General features: G+C 35.7%; 1 protein-coding gene across 1 annotated transcript in view; it reads left to right on the top strand.

The window, feature by feature from the left end:
- The window catches only part of LOC117214710 (cytoplasmic dynein 2 heavy chain 1), a 32,358-nt gene extending 12,248 nt beyond the window's left edge, over positions 1-20,110 (top strand). The window contains exons 21-45 of the mRNA XM_033460981.1: positions 583-975; positions 1,379-1,558; positions 2,010-2,375; positions 3,001-3,119; positions 3,344-3,654; positions 3,748-3,896; positions 4,189-4,467; positions 4,746-4,975; positions 5,664-5,792; positions 6,223-6,471; positions 6,805-7,238; positions 7,534-7,668; positions 8,039-8,268; positions 8,933-9,142; positions 9,652-9,940; positions 10,364-10,873; positions 11,254-11,513; positions 14,144-14,338; positions 14,738-14,969; positions 15,051-15,204; positions 15,814-16,033; positions 17,211-17,944; positions 18,589-18,833; positions 19,010-19,304; positions 19,642-20,110. Of these exons, the coding sequence (XP_033316872.1) occupies positions 583-975; positions 1,379-1,558; positions 2,010-2,375; positions 3,001-3,119; positions 3,344-3,654; positions 3,748-3,896; positions 4,189-4,467; positions 4,746-4,975; positions 5,664-5,792; positions 6,223-6,471; positions 6,805-7,238; positions 7,534-7,668; positions 8,039-8,268; positions 8,933-9,142; positions 9,652-9,940; positions 10,364-10,873; positions 11,254-11,513; positions 14,144-14,338; positions 14,738-14,969; positions 15,051-15,204; positions 15,814-16,033; positions 17,211-17,944; positions 18,589-18,833; positions 19,010-19,304; positions 19,642-19,937 (6,844 nt within the window). The 3' untranslated portion in view covers positions 19,938-20,110. The remainder of the gene's footprint in view (positions 1-582; positions 976-1,378; positions 1,559-2,009; positions 2,376-3,000; positions 3,120-3,343; positions 3,655-3,747; positions 3,897-4,188; positions 4,468-4,745; positions 4,976-5,663; positions 5,793-6,222; positions 6,472-6,804; positions 7,239-7,533; positions 7,669-8,038; positions 8,269-8,932; positions 9,143-9,651; positions 9,941-10,363; positions 10,874-11,253; positions 11,514-14,143; positions 14,339-14,737; positions 14,970-15,050; positions 15,205-15,813; positions 16,034-17,210; positions 17,945-18,588; positions 18,834-19,009; positions 19,305-19,641) is intronic.
- The last annotated feature ends 2,119 nt before the right edge of the window (positions 20,111-22,229 follow it).

The following is a 22,229-nucleotide window of genomic DNA, read 5'->3' as shown; positions in this document are numbered from 1 at the left end:
GCTGTTGTTTAATTTATGTAATGAGGTCACTTCAAAGTGTTGATAAAATTACATGCGAATTAATATTTAAGAATGATTTTTAAACTTTTTACAATTAAAAAACGGTATACAAATACTTAACGCGAATTAAAGATCTTCGTACATAGTGCAAAAACCTTAGACTACCTACGTTATTGGACTTATTTTAAAAACTTTAAATTTAATAAAATTTCAAAGCAATCAAATTTGGTATCATTTACCTCATACTGATGTTGAGGTTGAACTTTATATTCTACTAATAATGGCTATCTCCAAACCTACATCGAAGCTTGTTTAAACTGAAAACTTCAAGAAACGATCAATTCAATTCGTTAGAATGAGTCCATAGTTGTTCGTCGTATGCAAACTTGATTCGTCTCATACCAATTGAAAATTCTCTTCATAACACAAAGAACGCTGTATTCTATAGATTCAAATTTGGTTTTCTATCAATTGTGCGATTTCTCGTCACGTTTGAGTAATTTTACGAATAATATAATCAATCGCAAATATTATTAAAAATGTTAATATACAAATACAAAAACTTCTCGTTCTATATGACAGATTAGTGGCTGCAATTAGGGCCTCGATGTTACCAAAGTTAACGGAAGAAGACACTCCACGATTCCTCTCTCTACTAGACGATGTTTTCCCAAGAGTAAGTCCATCGTCGTCCACGTTGATCGAAAGACAAGATCTGCAGAATGCTTTGCTCGAACTTTGCGCCGAACAGGAACTGAGCAAGGAAATGGCAAATAGATGTATTCAATTGTACGACCAGCTGAAAAGCAGAACGGGTGTAGCGATTGTTGGACCACCGGGGTGCGGTAAAACTACCATCAGGAAACTTCTATGCGATGCGCTAATGAAAATCGGTGAAACTATCGTTCAGTTTCACGTATTTCCTGGCGCGATGCCGAAATCGAGACTTTTGGGTCGCGTCGACCCACAAACCAGGTACCGTCTTGAACGATTAGAAAATACAAAATCCAGATTACGATAGTACCTAATCTAATTTGAAAATTTAACTCTTTCAAATTCGTTATATACATATATAATTACTGATTTGTTACATAAATATACGGTAATTTTATTTATATATTTTTATAGTAATTTGTATTAATATACTTCAAAAGAAATAAAATGATAACTTATTATAAAAATTGTACATTCTCGGATAAAATTTTGTAGGATTTACGATGCCAAATTCTTTCGATAGATTTAATTAGAAAACTATGAGGAAAATATTTCGATTTGTAGGTATAGTTAATGCGAAATGACATGTGTAATTTATCATATCGTTCTTTTACAGATTAATCTCGACAAAAACAGCTATCTCTTTAATTCGTTATTATTTCAGGGAATGGAGGGAAGGTTTGTTATCCAACATTGTTGTATCCGCTGGAGATTCCGTAACTTGGATTATTTTGAACGGCGACGTAGAACCAGATTGGGCAGAAGCTCTAAATTCTGCCTTAGACGACAATCGATTACTGACTTTGCCCAATGGCGTGGGTTTGAAGCTTGGTTCTGGCACAAAGTAAATTTCTATCCTCCCAAATTATCTGATGACTCGTGTTCTAGAGATTTCGAATTTCGTCTCTATACACTACAAATATTCTATGACACAACGATTTTGTTAATCGAGTTATGCAATTTAATATCTCGCGTACTCGCTCATTTGAAAAATTCTCGTACAAATCTAAAATTGTTCTTTACGGAACACAGACTGTCAAACTTTCCAAAGTTGTTACATATTTCGAATTTAAGATTGATTATAAAATATATAAATAATTATCATTTATCAAATTACGATATTTTCTAATATTCTATACAGAAACGAGATCAAATCTAGCGACGTAGAACTTTTTATTAAAACTATACATACGCGTATTATCCTTAAATCGTAACATACACGTTGGATATTAAGTAATTAATTAAAAAATTAGCAATAATTTTAAAATATTCATCCACACAATTTTCTGAAACAGATTCATTTTCGAAACTCACAAACTTGCCGGCGCGAGTCCTGCGACTGTGTCGCGATTAGGCGTAGTCCACTTGGGCTCGACGAGTGTCAGCTCTTTGCTGGTGTCGTCGCGACTGAACGCACTTCCGGAGGCCGCGAAGGAACTCGCGATTTCCCATCTTTGTCCCTGCGTCGACGAGTGTTTGAAGATCAATGCGGACGTTTCCTCGGCATCGGGCTTAATGGACACGACGTTTTGCCATTTGAAGAGCTGTCATACTCGTACTTCCGCTTCTTACGCTCTACTCGCATCTTTATGCAGTCAAATAGGAAATGAAAGCACTAAAGACGAATTGGCGCGGTTGATTTATCAACTTACTGACTGCTGGTAGGAAGACTTCTAATTTTATTGCTAGAATTATACAGCAATTTGAGGCATTTAACAACAGACGAAGTTTAGTGATTCATAGACGATTATAAGATGAAGCGTTTAGGTTTCTTCAGACGATATTTTAATGCAAAGAAACATGTTACAAAATGGCCCAAACTCTCCTCTTTTGGAAGAAAATTTCATCAGAAGCTTGAATTTTGATACGATATCCTACACGTCTAAAAATTAACAAAAAAAAAGAATTAAAAAGTAGATTTAATTTTCTTCAGCTGTTATGGCAGTGTATTCCTTTGATGACCGTAACAAAAATTGTATTTTACATTTGCTCGACATTTTATAAACAGGGAAAAAACGAAAATGAAGGAAGAATTAATTGCAGATTTCTTACAGTATTTTAAGGCCAGACATTTTTACAGAATATCTCTTGCTTAATATTTACCTTGATTAATAGATATAAGTACCGTTTAATTTGATTGAGAATAGAACTATTCGAAAACCGAGATAATATTGTGTATCAGGATAAAGTAATCTTCCAAACTTGACTTTGATTCGCTATCTTCTTTCTTCGTGAAAAACACAGTTCAAAATTGATATGCTACTTCTGTACTATCTGGAATTTTAGGTGTCCAGATCCGCAGAAACCATGTTCTGTATTATATAATCAAGACACAGATAGATTGGAAGTTATCGGGGATTCTCACGAATCTACGGACACTGACGATGGTCCTGTCTCACTGTCAGGTACTTCGATTAAACAAACTTGAAATAAACGTAGCTGCTGAACAAATCTACTGAATTAAACAATTTATGTTATTGCTCTAAGTGATATAATAAATATAATATATTACAACAGATAATACGAATAAGATAAAATAATGGTTTTTGAAAATAGTCTTACTTATAGTTTAATCTATAATTCGCTAATAAATTTATTAGTTACGGATTGTCGCTTATGTATAATTCAGGTGGAATGAAGGAAGCCTTATCGTTTGTTTTACCATTGATCAAAAATAACCAACCGGTGATGATAAGAGGTCCAGTAGGTTGTGGAAAGAGTGCCCTGATATCTGTCGTACTTTCTTCCATACGAAACATCGAGCAGTCGACTTTGATAAAAGGTTCCTCTCTCTATGGACCTCAGGATCTGGTGATGAAACTAAAACGAAGTTGCGTTCAATTAAATTCGTCTTCACACGGAAGAACGTACAAACCTAGAAGTGGATCCAGAGTTGTTTTGATTTTAGAAGATTTGCATCTCGCGTCGAAAGATTTACAGGTAGCGTAATCTGTTCGTATTTTTTTATTTCATCCGTTCGTTTTTACAAAACGTTCGAATGTAATATAGAGTATAAGAGCGTAATTTATTCAGGAATTAGTTCGGGAATTAATTCAAGAAGGAGGATTTCACGAAGAAGATCTGGAATTTGCAAGAGTTCCACTAACGATCCTATGCACAGCGGATGCAACGACAAGATTGCACCCAAGACTAGAAGCTCTTTTGTCCACTCATTATCTGCCGTGAGTATTCGTGCCGAAATAATTTAATCAATTTTCTATGTTTTTCAAGTATTTAAAAAGCCAGACCTAAAACCTTCGTAATTTCTCGAATTCATCATTTTATCTTAAGGACTTTCTTCTTTCACGAAACATCTCAACTAGAAAAATTCATTGTTTCAAAAAATATATTCCAACCAATTTCGTAACATTGCAGCCTATCTGAATTTCGACAATTAATTTTCTATATCTTTATATTTATATTCGATGCATATAGCAACTTAAGCCACAAGAATTTGTTCGTTTTGTGAGACAGATATCCAAGCTCGAGAGATATCGTTGCCATCTTGGAGTTGCACCTGAGAGACTCTTTGAAAGGAGATCAAGTTATGATCGAATCTTGGATCGCTGAAACGGTACCCGTCATGCTGGATGCTTTTCGATCGATCAAATCTTCTCATGGCTCGACGACCGATTGGACTCCCAAAGATTTGATCTTATGGGCGGACAGCTTGAAGTACTATCCCTCTCCGAAGGGCGAGTCGAATATCACGCGTCATTTGTTGGATGTTGGAAAACGCCTATTTTATCCTAGGCAAGAGCACTTTCGCAGCTGAAGTTCCAACGAAATGGATATTCCGCCTTAAATTTCCAAGCTCGAATACGTACTTTTACGTTCACGATTTTATATCTTTGAAACAGCACTTTTTCCTACCGCAAATTTTTAACTTAAATGTCCGTAAGTTCGAAGCTTACGAAGAAGCTTACTTCGCAAGTTGACAATTTCTCTGTCACCAATAGAGTAAGATTTCTAAGCACGACAAGTGCTTTGATTGTCTATATTTTATATCTTTGTCTTTTCGATCGTGCCAGATTAACATCCAGAGATCAGGCTCGTTTGGAATCTGTGATCCACTCGAAGAGCTCGAAGTCGGTGGCGGCCGGAAGCGACGTGTACATATGGAAACACGGAAACAATGGTTTGCTGCCGTTGGATGAGGAACAATGGCGAAAGGAGATAATTAACGCAGCAGCGAGATGCGCGAGGGAAGGCGATCCGGTACAGGCATCGATTTCGTCTCACCTGTTGCACACGGTAGCCGGTAAGCACATTAAATTAACTTAATATTACGCTATTTCCAAACGAGCTTATTCCACCGATCATTTGCTTCATACCTGTACACTTTGTAAGTTTAACGAGATAACGCTAGAGAGATCGTTGTTAACCACACCTTTTAATCGTAATCGGTTTATGATTATCGATAAATTACTAATTTATTCATAATGATCTTATGATCTTGATAAATTAGGAGGAATATTGTTTCTCATCTTTCTCTCTCTTTCTGTTTGTATCTCACACGTGATAAATTAAACTAGACATATTTTTGTTACACTATAATATCTATAATAATAATGAATTTAATAAAATTTCTTATCTATATAAAATTTGATTGTATTTAAATGTAAATCTTCTATCAAGTCTGACAAAATAAGTTTATAAATTTTATCAGTTTTAGCAAATCTTAGAAAATAACTTCGCTTCGTTGATATACTAGTAAATTTAATAGAACTAAATATCTATGCAGAATTTCCGCTTACTAAAATATATATTCTATCAACTTGTATAAATCAATTTTGTAAATATATAAGTTACGTATTAATGAGGAATATTGTAGAAGAAATATTCTTCTGTATAATAATCACGAATAGTGATTGAGTAGTTACGATTTCGTTTTTTATTGCTATATTACGATGGCAAAACGTAGAATTTTCGGTTTATATTTTTTCCAGGTTTAAGTTGGGCTTTTGGTACAAGTTTAAGGGGTGTAATTTTGATTGGACGACCCGGAGCTGGAAGAAAATCGGCAGTGAGACTCGCTGCCACGTACTCTTCTCTTCGACTAATAAACTCGGGACCTGGTACTGTATAAGTAATTTCTATGTTTATGAGAAATTTATGTACGAAGATAAAATTCATATATAAAATAGAATATTATGGGATAAATTATTCGTCGCTGAAAAAAGGCATAAGCGCAGTTCGATGTTTATTCTACTTGAAGTCTGAAACTGTAAAGTTTCGTTATTAGACATACATTATTTTGCAAATAGTTTTATGAATATTACAAAAAAAAAGAGAAAATATAGAACCTGAGTAGGATGTCCTAGTATTGAGGTTTCATAAATATTTTAAAAACTTTTGTGTTATCCGCATTTTATGCACTTTGACATCTTTCAATATGCCATAAATGCACAAAAATCCGCCGTCTAATAATAATTTCTCCACTTATACGCTGTCTGCTGAACATCGTGTGTAGCTACTTGAAAATCGCATGAAAATTGAATGTTCCAGGCCGTGGCAGAACGTCGGTGAAAACGGCGGTTCAAGCTGCTGGAATCGATGGTGATCCGACTCTGCTTTTGCTAGAAGAGCATCATATGAGAGAAGCTGGGTTGGCTGTTTTGGCTAGTGCAATAGTGTCGAGAGGTGAACTCCCAGGATTATTTACAGTGGAGGAACTTGACGGGTTAATAGCGCCGTTGGCTGACGTGGCAAGAAGAGAAGATTTTTCGGGCATGTTGGAGCAATATCTCTATCATCGTACGTAACATGACAAAAAATTACTTCGACAAGACACTTATCCTAATAAATATACAGAAACAAAACATCTACTTATGGTACTTACTATTATGTATAGTATACTTAACTATTTATGTACAGTATACAATTACAATACTTAAATATATTTAATAATATACAATACGTTACTCCTTTGTTTCTACGCTCCAACTGTACAGACAGTTTTGTCTTCGATCGTAACTCTGTTCTCATCTGTACAATCTTAACGCCTACCGTTTCATTCCAAACACTCTGAACTCGATACAAAATTCAACTAGCCTCACCATATATTTCTGTAACTATACAATTTTGTAGGTTTGCGAAATTATCTTCGAGTAACCATAATCTTGGACAGTGGAGAGCTTCGTTCGCCTTGGTTGTCGCATTCGGGTCTCCTTAGACATTGCGCATTGATTGGTCCTGGAGTTGGTAGCGAATGGTGGTCCTGGGAAGGTGCTTTAACCGAAATAGCCTATCAACAAAACGGTATCGAAGCCGAAGATCCGGAGGAGACGTTGCCTGGTATCAAAGAGGCGGTAAAGGCTCATCTTGAAGCTCCGCGACAGCAGCAAGCTCCGGCTCGGTTCTTTGCTTTACTGCACACCTGGAAGCATTTACACGCAACTTGGAGCGAGGAAGTGGAGCAGAAATTAAACAGTCTCGAAGCTGGTGTAGGAAAGTTGAAGGAAGCCGGGGCGCAAGTGGCTAAACTGGAGGACGAAGTTTCGAAACAGCGTCAGGAACTGGAGGTATACATTAACCTTGCTAATTTCCATCGAGTTCACTATGATGATGCTACTTGAGGGTATAAACGATGCCGAGATAATTATTAACGATTTTTGGTTAAATACATAAAGAGGTGCATTACGCTTTCGCACGTTGCAACGAAATTGTATTACGTCCTGTTCGTTAGTTTCTATCGAGTTTACTGCAATACGATATTACTTTGTGGATATAAGCGACATTGGCATATTAATCTTTAGTTAATTAATAGGAATACATTATGTTTTCTCACGCTAATTACGATAATTCTTAATTTCTTAGGCGGAACAAGGGCGTGCCAATGCAGCTCTCGAACAAATCACGGCTACGATGAGAGGTGCCACAGGTCAAAGAGGAGAAATGGCCAACTTGAAGGCTGAAACTGAACGAGAAAGTGCAGAATTAGCTCGCAGGAAGGTAAATACAATTGTCAAGATATGCTTACACACAGCACGTCATATTTTTATTTATACTACGCGCTTTGTTTTTTAAAATCTTCACTAAACCGAAGCGTTTACAAATTTAATTTGCTTCAGTCTATTTCATTAATATTGCACAGATACTAAAGTAAATACATTTTTGTTATACATAATTCACACGATTCATCGCCAAATTGTTAAAAAATTACACACTATAAAAAATACCATGAAAATAACAAAGGATATCCTTTTCTCTTCTTAATGTACAAGTAAAAAATTTCTTCTATTTAAATCTATTGTTCTTGGAAGCGTGTAGGTATATAATTTTCTAAGTTAAAAGAAATAAATAAATTGAATTTGATATACAGACCAATATCGAAGGCGAATTAGGAAAAGTCGAGCCATTAGTAGAACAAGCGGCACAAGCAGTAGCTGGTATCAGCGCTGACGCATTGGCGGAAGTTCGTTCTTTAAGAGCACCTCCAGCACCTGTAAGAGACGTCCTCGAGGGTGTCCTTCGATTAATGGGCATAAAAGACACTTCTTGGAATAGTATGAAGACTTTCTTAGCAAAACGTGGTATCAAGGACGAAATAAGGTAAGCTCTTTAACAATTACTAATTCTCGTCAGACTTTATTTCATTTGTCTTGACGATAAAAACGTTGCTTGGTAAAATCGCAAAAATTTAAATCGACAAATTACACAGCTTGCTCGTAAAGTTACAGGACATAACTCGATTCACGTCGTCTTCCATTTATTGTTGAAAAATGCACTTTATGTGGCGACATGAAATTTAAAGCTACTGAATGCAGCACTTTTTTTCGTGCAATATGGAATTTAAAGATAGGTTTCTTGTATTTTGAAACACTGTGGATATGGAACAACTTGTACATTTTTATTTTAAATATTAATACTTCAGTTGTAAACGAAATTAAGTTGAATCTGGTACAAAGACTATTTATTTGTTCGTCACTGTATATTTGAGCAAACACCTGATCTTATCTCATAAACAGTCATCGATTCGTAACGTACATACTAAAACATTTGCTCCTTCTTTATCGTCTAACTCGTAACAGGTGCGTTCACACTGCCAACACGACGAACGATATTTCTGTTCATACTTATAAACAAAGTACCCATGTAAACTAACAGTCAAAATTGATCAGACAATTCGCGAACAAGATTCCCCTCTCATCGTCTGTTTCATCAGAGACCATTCGGGCGAGTTTGAAAAACGTGATAACGTCTTTGTTCGATTTAGAACGTGGGACGCGAGAAGAAGCACACCATCGAGTCTGGAGGCGGTTGCCAAGTTGGTCAAGGAGCGGCCGGAAAGTTTCGAGGAGAAAACCGCAAAACGAGCCTCGGTGGCTGCAGCACCTTTGGCTGCCTGGGTACTCGCCAACCTCCAATATGGTCAGATTCTTCAGCAAGTCGCGCCTCTCGAGAGGGAACAACGACAATTGACCCAGTGGGTTTATATTTCCACGTATTCATTTTATATCCGAGCCATTATACTAAAACACAGGGAACGATAAGTATAAAATATAACAACATTCGCACTGAAACACTTTGGCGATATAGTATACACAGCAGTCAGAGATTAAAAAAAATTATATAGAGCATTGAAATATTATAATATGAGAAAACTATACAGTGAAAAACAGTATAAAATATAACCGAGCATTATACTTTTTATTCTTGAAAGTCCCACGCATAGAATTTTATTTTTATTTTATTTTGAAAACTGATGCTTTCATGGCAATACAATTTTATGAAAATCAATCTCATTTGTTAATAAAATCTTTAAATTGAGTAAAAATTAAGAGATAACATTCTTTCCATAGCAATAAGATTCTGTAAAAGTTTTAATAACAGATAAAGAAATATTCCGATTAGCGTCGATGATTTTATGAATAAAAATTTACTGGAATTTACGGCGATGTGGTTAATGTATAAATTATGCATAATTCATTTCAGACGTTTGTCAGCGGCTGAGGCTCAGATTGGCAAGCTAGCAGCTGGACTTAACACTGTGGAAAGTCGTGTAGCACAGCTTCAAGAGGAACTCGCGGAACGTTCAAGGGGTGCCGCTGCGCTTCAACTACGTGCCGAGACAACAGAGGCAAGACTAGCAACAGCTAGGGCGCTGCTTCAAAAATTGGACACGGAACATCGTGATTGGCAAACACAATTAGAAGAATTAACCGGCAGGAAAGAGAAGTTGGACGTCGAGGCTGCTAATGTCGCATCCTTACTTGTTTATGAAGTAAGCGCAATGATTTGTCTCGCGACCTTACAGAAGAAAAGCGGTACTTAAGAATAATCTAGGAATTTGTAGCAGTTGCAAGTACTTGAAGCTAATTTTCAGTTTCTGAATAATTAGACGTTGGCCAAATAATTAGAAATTTTAGGCATCGAAGCGAATAATATTTCTGTTAACATAAAATCGATTAAACAATCAGGAAAATCACGAATAGAATTCAAAATTCAAACGATATCTGTAATACCAAAAGGTTGGTTAAATAGTTAAAAATTCCAAAATTCGAACCAAATATAACAATATCTCCTTTTCCAACTTTTGTAAAAATAATAGTAAAAATAATCGGCATAACCAAATACCAATTTTCAGAGTTAGAGTAAGAATCAACGTTAAACCCTATCGAACTTAACAAAATATATTTGAGTACAGAATCCTGGAAAAGATGACAAGTGGAAGAAATCAGCCATCGATCTCCTAATCACCGAAAGAGAGAGGCTACTGTGGCGAGCTCAAGGTTTACCCGTGGACACCGGAAGTCTGGTTGGTGCATCCTGTGCCCTCAGAGGTCCTTTGGTTCCCATATTCATAGATCCATCCGGTGTCGCGGTTTCGTGGCTGAAAAACAACGTCGGTTCAAGAATGGAGATAACGAAACCAGAAGATGCTAAGTTTTTGACTACGCTAGAATTGGCTGTAAGATTTGGCAAACCATTACTGGTGGAAGAACTCGTCGAATTTCCATCGATCCTCTTGCCACTGTTACGTAGACGTCCTCTGAAGCTTGGTGAAAGAACATTACCAGCACCTCAAGGCTTCAAGCTTTTCCTGGCTACCAGACGAGATAAATTGGATGGTTTTCCAAAAGAAGTCGACGCGGTCTTGTTTAAGATTGCTCTTGGAGCTGGTACCAAAAGTCTGGCGGAGAGGTTCGTTGAAAAGGTGAGCAAGATGACGATACACTGATTTATATTCGATCGTTTTCCAATATGACATTCCGTTTAATTTAACGTTACGAGTTCGAAGATTCGATATGGCATCGTATTATCGTAACTGCGGAATTAAAAAATTATTCCAATTACGAAGTATATTTTCTATGACTATGTTGCTCAGAAAGCGGCATCTCTATTCTGTTCGCTCTCATCAAAGAGAATATCTGCTCTCTTTCATCCATTCGTAAAATTGAAAAAATTTTGTTCAGACGATAACTCGCTTCGAGTGGCTCCACAACGAAATTGGAAAACTTGTTCGATGGTCGTTGAAAATTCGTGGAAAGTAAAATATTGGCGCAAAAGATTAATTACCTTAACCACGTTGGTTAGGTTCTGTTGAAGGAGACTCCGGAACTGGCGACGCAGCGGAAGGAAGCGCTGGAACGCGAAGAAAAATTATCAGGGGAACGGGACACCGCGAGATTAGATCTGTTGGCGCAGCTGGCCACCGCCAGAGGTCAGGATCTTCTTCAAGAGTCTGAAGGATCCCAGGGCGGACTTCTGTCGTCGTTGGAAGCCACTCAATCGAAAGCCAAAGAAATAGCTCTGGCTCTTGAGGAAAGTCGACGAAGCTTCGAAGACGTCACCAGGTCTGTCGCAGTTTATTGAGAATTATTTGTTAAGAACGTATAGGGTGTTCTATGGTGAAATTGATCAATTTTATGATTTACCATGACACGTTGAGTTCAACAATCTATTTAAAGTAGATAATATCGTAAACCACGGTCCGATTTGATTCTGTCGAAATATTTGAGCCTTCAAAGAAGCTACATTTGTCAAATACACATTTTTCTAAATTTCACGATTTCATTATTCGCGTATATAATTAGTAGGCTGTGGATATTTATGCAAATTCATATTTTTTAAAAATATAGCTAAAAAACTAGGATCTAGGCAGAGATTTGATTCATCTAAATATCATCAGTATTATACTTTGGCTGTTCTATATCGTAAACGTATATTATGTGCATCTTAAGCATTTTTTAAAATTTCCTATTAATGCACAAAGATCCACAGACTAATAACTAGCATCTAACAAATAAATGATGCTAGACGTTTTACCCGAGTTTTTTCATTTTAGCTACGTTTGAATCGATAACTACCATGGCTTCCAAAAAACTTTGTCCTTTCTATATTTACAAAATGAATAAAAATTTACAGAGAAAGAGAAACAAAGAGAGAAAGAAAGAAACTTATAGATCCCTTTTTAGAAAGCTTCCCAATTATAAATTGTATGATGAAGGTTACACAAAAGTCTATCTAACGTCATATCTTTTTTGTACCTTTTAGTTTATAAAGTTAATTGAAGCATATTTGACATTTCTCTATTTAGAGGAAAGATCACAATAGCTATTAGTTTATTCTTCGGATAAATCTATCATATCGTTCTGAGCTGAACAACCTTTATTGCACTTTCTTACACGGACTGGGTAAAAGAAGAACAAAAATAATATCTTAAACCTATCGATTAAACCTATCGATTATATCTAGAACTATCTTCTAGTTACTATTTATTGTAACTAGCGCATCTGCATATAGATGGCGAGCGCGATCTCACGTTGTCATTTTTCACAAGTTACGTTGTTCTGTGAAGTAACACAGAGATTGTAACAAAATGATCTGAAACTGTAAGTGAAATTAAAAATTCTATTCGATTGACCTTGTTACAACTCGTAGCTTCCTTTCTTCAACCTGAAATAAAAGGTAAAAAACGATGAGTTTCTGAAAGAAGTTCTACAACCTTGTATTCTCTCTGTGAATAATAAAATTAGCACTTGCAAAAATATGAAACTATATTCCATGGTATTTCTGTTCTTCGTAGATAATACAAACATATATTCTCACGCGAAGCAGCGGTATTATCGGAATTAATTATGCCTCTCCTGTAAATCCTGAAAGTGATCAACAGATTAACATGTCCAACCATGTACATATATATGGATTACACGTGTATACACATGCTCCATGCTTAACCTTCCGTTCATTCTGAATACCCTCGTTAGTAAATCTAACGCAGAATACTCCTCGGTAAAATCGTCTATTAATGTTCAATAACCAATAAACATTGTTTCACACGCTTTTCGGGTGCCCCTGTGTATCTTTTATAGAGTAACGTTTTTCTTTAATTATAGGTTTTTCAATTTTGAAATTAAGATGTGCACATTTGTTATTCTTCCTTTATGAACTTTGTTACTTGTAGTAAATTGAATTGTACAATTATCTTTGCTCACGATGAAGTTCAGTCTGATGAATTAAAGCAAACAAGAAAAAGAAAATGATTAAAAACCTTATCTGGTGAAATAACATGAACCTTCAACTTGTATCGTTAGATCGTACGATGAGCAAGCAATTTGAGTTAAGTTATTTTACGTTTATACGTATCAAAAGTCATTTTATTATACAGGGTGATTGGTAACTGGCGGTACAAGCGGAAAGGGGATGATTCTACGCGAAAAAAAGAAGTCGATAACATAAAATAAAATTTTTTTTTTTTAATTTTTCCATCGAGACAACGATCTACAGTGAGATCCGTTATAACGTACCGCACGCGTACCGAGCGAACATTCAAAGTCGATTTTCTCGAAAACAAAGCATCAAACGAAAAATTGTTATTCTATATTTTCGACTTATTTTTTCGCGTAGAATCACCCCCTTTCCGCTTGTACCACCAGTTACCAACCACCCTTATATAAAATTATTTTATATTATTATTTTATTATATGCACGCAGAGTGGGAATGAAAATTAATTTGACAAGAATTTAACCTCGTCAAAGTATTATGATTACCTATGAAAATGAACGAAAATGATATGAATTTGATATATATATAGCACGAAGCTAATTTACATACAATAAATTAAAAGGGTATTAAATGTAAATCATATAGCGTAATACTTGTCGCTTCTACCAACAAACTTCTCAGACTTTCAAAACGAACTTCCTTGAAATTTACTCATGGTTTATGTAATATTTTTTTGCTTGAAATAGTTTCCCGACCATGCTGGCAAAGTTTCGCGATTTCGCTGCGGAATATTCTCTGTATATATTTCATGTGAAACTTTTTAAATTCACGAAACCTTGAGATTCATTGAGTAACTCCTTTACATGAATGTTCTCAGTCGCCTCTCTTTCTGATTCGAAAAAAAAGTTCCACGACAGAGTATTCATAACGAAGTTTTAATTTTTTGTCCTAGTTTCTGTTTTTATATACTGTTTACAGAAGAGCCAAAGAGCACGAGAAATTGGCTAAATTCGCTGCAAACTTGTATAAAACTGTGAAAGGCCTTACCGCCTTGAGTCCACTGTACGTGTTTTCTGCCGAAGCTTTCACTGATATTTATTTGGAGGCGGAAGATTACCGCAAATCGATACTATCTCAAGATAAAAGGGAGCAAGACAAGCTGATCGAAAGACGGTTAGTAAATGCTCGAAAAAAAAAACTACTCGTTACATGTTGTTTATTTCATTAATGGATCGTTTCCAATGTCCAATTATTTATTAATATCACATGGCATAAAAGTCTACTGTGAAGTACACATACGTATGTACCATATGTATGATATAATTTTACGGTATACTATAGAATTTCTCAAAGTGTATTTTCAGCGCAAAAATTGGAATATAATTTTTTGATAGAATCTAGATTTAATACACTCGAATTGTATATATGTATTGAATTTTTACTGTACATGATATAATATACATTTACACGTTAATGTTACTATATGTATGTTATATGCGATATGATTTTACATTGAAGTTTCCAAATTTACAATTACATGTTAAAATAATATATAACGAACATCCATTACAGGTTAATTGCTTTGACTCTTCATTATTGCTCGAAGGCCGTGTATAGAGAACATCGATTGCCAGTAGCATTACAATTGGCACTTTCATTGAATTCCGTGCCAGACGTTGAAAGAAATTTCTTATTAGGAGAAATTCCATTAAATGACGACGAAGATTCCGATTACAAAATACCCGATTGGGTACCCGAGGAACGACGTCTATCAGTTCGAACTTTAGTTTCTTCATTTCCACAAGTAAGTTGACTTAACGAACTTGTTTTTAAATTATAGTGATATAATTTTCTATTACTTACACTTACATTTCCTGTCATTCAGATAGCCGCAAAAATGAAACAATCCTGGTTGAGCGACGTTAGCAATATTTACGCTGAAAGCAATTTAACCACGTTCCAAAAAGTTTTATTGATAAAAACCCTTCGACCTGATTACTTGCATACGGCGCTCTCGAAATTGGCTGCGGAAGCATTAGGTAATTTTTTATTTTTCTATTATTAATAACAATTATATCGTTTCATCGATAATTATACGCGTAGTTTAATTAAAATCTTATTAATAATTATTATATGGAAATTTCACAACAACCTTGTGATAAAACCGGAAGGGATATAATTATTTCAAAATCTTTCTTTTCTTAGAAGGAGGAAAATTTAAAAAATTATAATTTATTCAAAATAGTAATTTAATCGTAAAAGTATTAATGACAAGAAGTCGATTACCTACTTAGTATTAAGACTTAGTGTTGCCATTTGTCAACGCATTCTTATTTCATCATATCGCAAATACGTTTAATATTATGCTACTAACATATAAAGTATCAGGGTAAATATACAGATAAGCCATTGGATTATTATATTATTGAACTATTTCATTTTCTTATATCTTCTATATATATCTTTTTTTTAAAGTAAAAATATACCAAGTGAGTTAGATTTTTTAAGATTATTTTTCTACAATTTTTTGACAATTTCACACTCAATGCGTTTCTATATTTCGAATAATCATGCGTTTAAGAGTTTACAGATATACATATATATTTTTGCTTACCTTCTGATTCTCCATATAATTTTCGTTCGGAAAGGTGTGAAAAATTTAGCACCACCGCACTGGTCCTTGAGGAAAGTAGCTGAAAACGAAAGTACATATCCTGTGTTGCTACTTCTATCACCGGGAGCTGATCCCGGTTCAGAGCTGGCAGCATTAGCGAATAATCACGTTGCTTCAGCCACAGGATTCGTCGAAGTATCTCTTGGACAGGGTCAAGTTGCTCAGGCTGAACTCGCACTGGAGAGTGCTTGTCGGTAATGCGCCTTTCTTAACTTTATGAAATATAAATTTCCAGCTTCATAGATTTTATGAATTTATGTCATCATGATAAAAAAAAAAAAGATATTTTGTCCTCGAAACATCATACTTTCTGCATATCAAATGATACAATTTTATATCGAGTATTTGAAGAAGTGTCATTCGAAAATTATTCCAAAAAGAAATTTTGTTTTCTTAATTGTTACTTATTTAGCTATATCTGATATTTAAAGCGTAGCTTCTTACGAAGCGTTCAGAAGCAAAAATTTTGTAAGTTTAATTATGTCCCTTGTTACGTGAAAGAAGTCAAGGTTCATATTTAATATTTAAAACGATAAATGTCGTTTGGAACGTGTTTCAGAGGAAAGTTTTATCCGCTTTCTGGTTATATTGAATAAAAAATTCGATATTAATGTTCGATATTTAATAACAGACGTTACTTCAAATACTTTTCGAAATCAAAACGTTTGTCACACGATAAAACAGATGTATCCTGTTGAAGAAAACAGAATGGCTGATACAGTCTTAGATTATTTCAATGATTCACTTCATTAATAAACGATAAATCCATAATACGATGCTTCAGCGACTCGAGATTTTCAACTTTCGGATCTAACTTCCGTTCACATATGTTAAACAATGTCTTTGGGCAGCCTCGTTATCTTCGCCAACCTACTGTAGGAAAGCTGCAATGTTTTGGCTTGAGGCCATAGTCTTCACGATGGCGTACTAAATCAGCTATGGACTTTGTTTACGTACCTCCATCACGTAATTCGATATTGTTTACGTGCGTAGCGTATACATTGCGATTAAATTATCAACCTTCGTGTTATTTACTGCTCCCCTCTCTGAATATAGCGTGCGAAATTTCCTATTCTTGCTTCCAAACAAACACCTTACCCTGTCCATCTTTGTGCTGTATAATAAGCTTCAGCGATAATTTTAAAAAAGTGTCAACTTTTCAATGAAAAAGAAAGTCATCGATCTTCAACTCCTTCTGCATACTTTCATACCGATTAGTAAATTTTAGGCGTGTAACCGAAAGTTAAGAAATCTCGCAACGAATACGTACACCACGTAGTTTAACGATATAATTTCACCTAGTAATCAAACGTCATTATGGAAAAGTTCAATTAACGAAAGATTAAGCCGACCGATCTGTCGATGAAACAGGAACGGAGGCTGGATACTGCTCAGCAATTTGCATCTGGCTCTCAACTGGCTTCCCAGACTGGAGAGCCTTCTCAGATCACCCATGTGCACCAGCAACAAAAATCCCGCTACAAGGATTTGGTTAACCACCGAACAATGCCTGGGATTCTACCCTAGTCTCGCGGCTCTCTGTTTAAAACTCGCTTACGAGCCACCGGAAGGTGTTAAGAGGAACGTAAAACGATCGCTGCAACAGCTTTGTCAAAAGCACAAGAACGTGAACGTTCCTGGCAGCCTGTTGTTGTCGTGGCTGCACGCAACACTTCAAGAACGACGAAAGTTCGTGCCTCAAGGTTGGATCCGGTCGTACGAATGGAACGAATCGGATCTCGAAGCAGCATATGAATTAGTAGTGAGAGAAATAGAGTCGACGAGGAGTAAAGATAAGAATGGAAACTGGCAAACTGGCAGAGGATTGTTGGACGTAGCGATTTACGGTGGTCGCCTTCAGGACGACTACGACATGAGAGCGTTGTGCTCGATCGTTGGCGACGTTTGGACTTCTGAGGTGTTCGACGGTCGTAGAAAGCTGGCTGACGTTCTCAGGGTGGTTCATGGCTCGTTCGAGGAGGCAGCTAAGGCGTTGGAACATGTTCCGGAAAATGATTCGCCTAAAGAATGCTTTGGATTGCCTGCGAACGCGCATAGAGCTTGGGAGAGGACTGCTGCCGAGGCTGCGCTAACGCATTTGAAAGGTTTAGTTTTTATCAGCAAATATTAGTAGTAGACTGCGGGTTCTTATGTGTCTATGGGAGAGTCGAGGATGCGGAACTGCACGGAATGTATATTACGTGATAAAATGTATAAATAAACCCGGAATTTAGTCATTAAGTATATTATTTAGTAAGTAAGACAGTCGTTTGTTAAGTTTCTATGTTCTACATTAAATTGCATTCGCGAAGATATGAATTTGCGCGAATATCCGCAGTCTAGTTATTACAGCTCATGATACTTTCGATGGGGAATAGGAAATGATATTAGGTTGTCTGAAAAGTTGCTTTCATTTCATAGGGTAATAATAGATGAACAAGAATTTCTGTTTTACATTATTTTATTGAATTAGGTATGATGATTCGTGCATAATTCAATAAACTAATATGAAACAAAGAACATTGTGCGTCTATTATTTCCTTATAAAACAGAAGAAGCTTCTTGGACAACCTAATACAACTGGGATGACTAAGAAACGAAGACAATTTGTTTTGTTGGAATTTTTGTTCTTTTTTTGAGAATGCAATACAGGGCTAACAAGAACAATCATTCCGTAACTGAAATCTCTCATCCTTTTCTATAGAAATGTAATTTACGAACTGGCTATAAGTTTGTTAATTGTCGGCAGGAATTTTAATCAAAGCGTCCGTCAGTAACGACAAGAGCAGCAAAAAGACGGAAACAAAAATTCAGAGGGATTTGAAGGAACTAATCGACCGCCACATCTCGATCTTTGGATCGTCAACGACCAGCGAACACAACGAAAATAAGAATCCATTGGAAAATTTCTTTATCGATGAAATAAATCTGACCAAGAAGACGTTGAATGTTATTCGCGTTGACGTGGAAAACCTGCGCCTCGAGGATACTAAGGTTCAAACAAATTTCTTCAAATTTCAAATTAATCTTACGAAACTAACTACGAATATCTATCAATCGTTGAGTCATTAGATCTTTTATTACTTTGCTATTATTTTCGATTATTATCTTGCATTTAGAAGATTCGAAAGATTCATACAATTACGAACATTTGTCTGACTAATTTCTAGACTCCCATACACTGGATGGAAAACTGGAAATATGGCCCAAAGGAAGCTTTGCCTTTCGTTAAAGGGTTGTTGAGCAATTATCAAACTTTAAATTCCATTTTGACCATCTCCTGGTCTGTTGTCGATATATCGCGATTGGCAAGACCACGAGCGTTTCTGACTGTTCTCAAACAGCACACCGCGCGAGAAACGCGTCAACCTATGGAGAATCTTCGACTTTGCGTCAACTGGTTTGAAAATCGACGGAACGACGACTGGAAGATATCGTTAGTCATCGAAGGACTATTGATATCTGGTAATTTTATTCGTCTAATGATCATTAGTTAACACCATTAACTAACAATACGAAGAATTTTCTAAAGTGTCTTTCACTGCTTGAAAAAAAATGTCAGAATTTCAAATTTCAAAACTTCTTAGATAGACTCCTGGATTAATTTATATGAAATTACATGTCGTATAATGTATACTTTTAATATAAGAATGGAAAAACTATAATCCTAATAGCAAACGTAATGCGAAGTACAAATTGATAGTAGAAAGTAGAAAATATCAAAAAGGGAATCGAAGTGACACGAATTTTTCTTCTTTCGTAAAATTGCCTTAGCAAATGATACGAAATATTTTATATTTAGGAGCTTTGATAGAAGATGGTAACCTGAAGGATGTGGACGCGAACGCGGCTTCCGTTGCTACTGCACCAAGTTGTCAAATTGCGTTCTTACCAGAAAATTACACCGGGGATAAGGCGAGAAACAAAACAGTGGGCAGCCGTTCAGGAAGCAGCGACGTGGAAGATATTCTTAATGTTCCAGTTTATGCGAATTCTCAAAGGGACGTATTAATTTCCTCGCTTCCGGTTGGATGTCCCAGAGAGGAACATGGTAACTGGTTACGACGAGGAGTTGCCTTTCATCTAAAACTGATCTAGTTCCTGTGGCTTAGTTCTGTTTGAATTACAAACAGTGTGGTAGTACATTTATACATTATGCATAGTGATCTGCATATTATAATTGTGTAATAACTAAATGTTATTTATTGTTCTGTATTCCTTTTAACGATTGAACTTAATTAATATACACAGCGAAATATTACCATTATATACACAGTGGTATTATTATTATTATTATTATTATTATCCCCATTTGAAACATTCCAGACGAGGATTGTAATGAAGAAATTAAAGATACGAAATAACAGAAATAAATACGAAGGATGTTTTTGAAAATTCAATTGCAAAATGCTGCAAGTTGATAAAAGTACTCGAGTTGTTTCTGCTCGCAGTTTATGTTGTGGAATGTTTACGCATGTTCCGCATGTTTCGTATGTAGCGAGTACATTTAGTTAGCCTTTTAAACTCACCTACACTTGATTTAAAGCCCTAGAATTTACAATGTACAATGGTTTTATTCGCTAGAGTTTCCTCATTTTCAGAAAAATACAGCGTTCTTAACTACTACCCACGCGTAAGAAAATGAATTAAATTAAACTAACTTATATTAATTTCTCCAAAGGTTTACTTATTATCGATTAACTAGGCAACAGGCTTGTCTTATGCAACCTAAAACTTTTGCTTCCTGATATAATAGGAAGACGATGAAAGCGAAGCGAAACTCTTCCCGTTAAATACATAAAAAACGAAAGTTTCCTAACAAGATGAGCACAAAGGAGTACAAACGAAGGTTAATTAGGGAGGGTTCTTGTTTCGGCGGATACAACTTGTTGCATTTAATTCGTACAGCAGAAAGGCCGCGGATAACAAATTTAAACTTTATTCCGAGGTATATATCATAAGTTTGAGAATATTTTTCTTCGAAATAATTGAATAATTGCTGTTCGTTAAGCAAAATCTTAAATGCATAACGACCTATGGAAATCTGTGTAAAGACGTAAATATATTTACCTGTATTGATTTCTATCCCGACAAAGGATATACTTCACAAAACGAAGAAAGATAAGGAAATGTGAAGAACCATTTTCGAAATGTTAAATGGCAATCTCAGACTAAACTAAGGAAGAAATAATTAACTGGAAGAATAACCGCGAACAGAAGAGGAAACTGACAAAAACATAAAGAGCTATACAATTTCAAATGCGCTTAAAATCGCAGCTTTGGTAAAACAGCATTGATCCAGGACATTTGCAAACTTTGAAACCGTTCTGCAACAAAAGATTACGTTCTCGCCAAAATCTTAAAGCGCGCAGGAAATTGAACGAGATTTTACGACAACCGTATTGATAATTCGATGGTAGTTGAGAAAGTTCGCCTGTAAATTTTCCTTGAAGTCGGATAGGTCAAATCAAAGTTACGACGCGAACTTAATATTGAAAAGTAGTTTGGAAACTCTCGTAGGAAGCTCTCATAGGAAAGTCGTAGGAACATGCAATCTCTCTCTGACCAGAGGATCCGTATCCATTTCAAGCAATTGACTCTTCCGAAACTTGGTCCTTATCTACTTTCAATTCGAAGTGGGATTGGGTAATCGCCAGAGCTGTTAACTAATGAACGGGAATTAATGAAATTAAATAATTGAATTTCTTGAACGGTAAGGAATAAATATCCGGTATTTTAAATACCAAATGATTCAAGATAATAAAATATTCGATAAACTTTATTCGACATGCATAAAGCGATACATAAGAGTATTCGTGTGAAATATCGGTTATGGAAAATTTGTACGAATATATTGGGTTGTCCGAGAAGTTTCTTTCGTTTTATGAGGAAATAATAGACGCACAATGTTTTTTGTTTTATATTATTTTGTCGAATTACGTACGATCCATTTTGTTCTGCTGAGATAAATACATTTCACAGACTTGGTTTCACGTTTGTATAAAGGTGCATTGTTGTAAAGAACACGTTTGCGAAAGAAAGACACTTTCCGGACAACTTAATACATATATTACGTGTTACATGATACAGTTTGCAATTTCATTGACGCTGTAAGTAGATACAATTATCGTAATTGTACGGATAAAAGTTGAAATCAATCTGAAAATATACAGGGTGTTTCGGTACGGGTAATAAAACCGATCGTGTGTAGCAGATTAACCGGCAGTTAGCACGCCATAAGAAAACATTCTTTGCTTGAAAAAGTGAAATGTGTTGCTCTTCGTCAGGCAAATAGAAGGTGTCAATTGTAACGCACGTGGAATAAATATTATTCACGGTATCGTAGTCAAAGTGTAACATAGTATAACATCGTGGTGCACTGCATTGGTT

Source organism: Bombus bifarius, unplaced genomic scaffold, assembly GCF_011952205.1.
Source record: "Bombus bifarius isolate JDL3187 unplaced genomic scaffold, Bbif_JDL3187 scf7180000009243, whole genome shotgun sequence".
Classification (NCBI taxonomy): Eukaryota; Metazoa; Arthropoda; class Insecta; order Hymenoptera; family Apidae; genus Bombus; species Bombus bifarius.
This window is presented reverse-complemented; position numbering and strand designations above follow the sequence as displayed.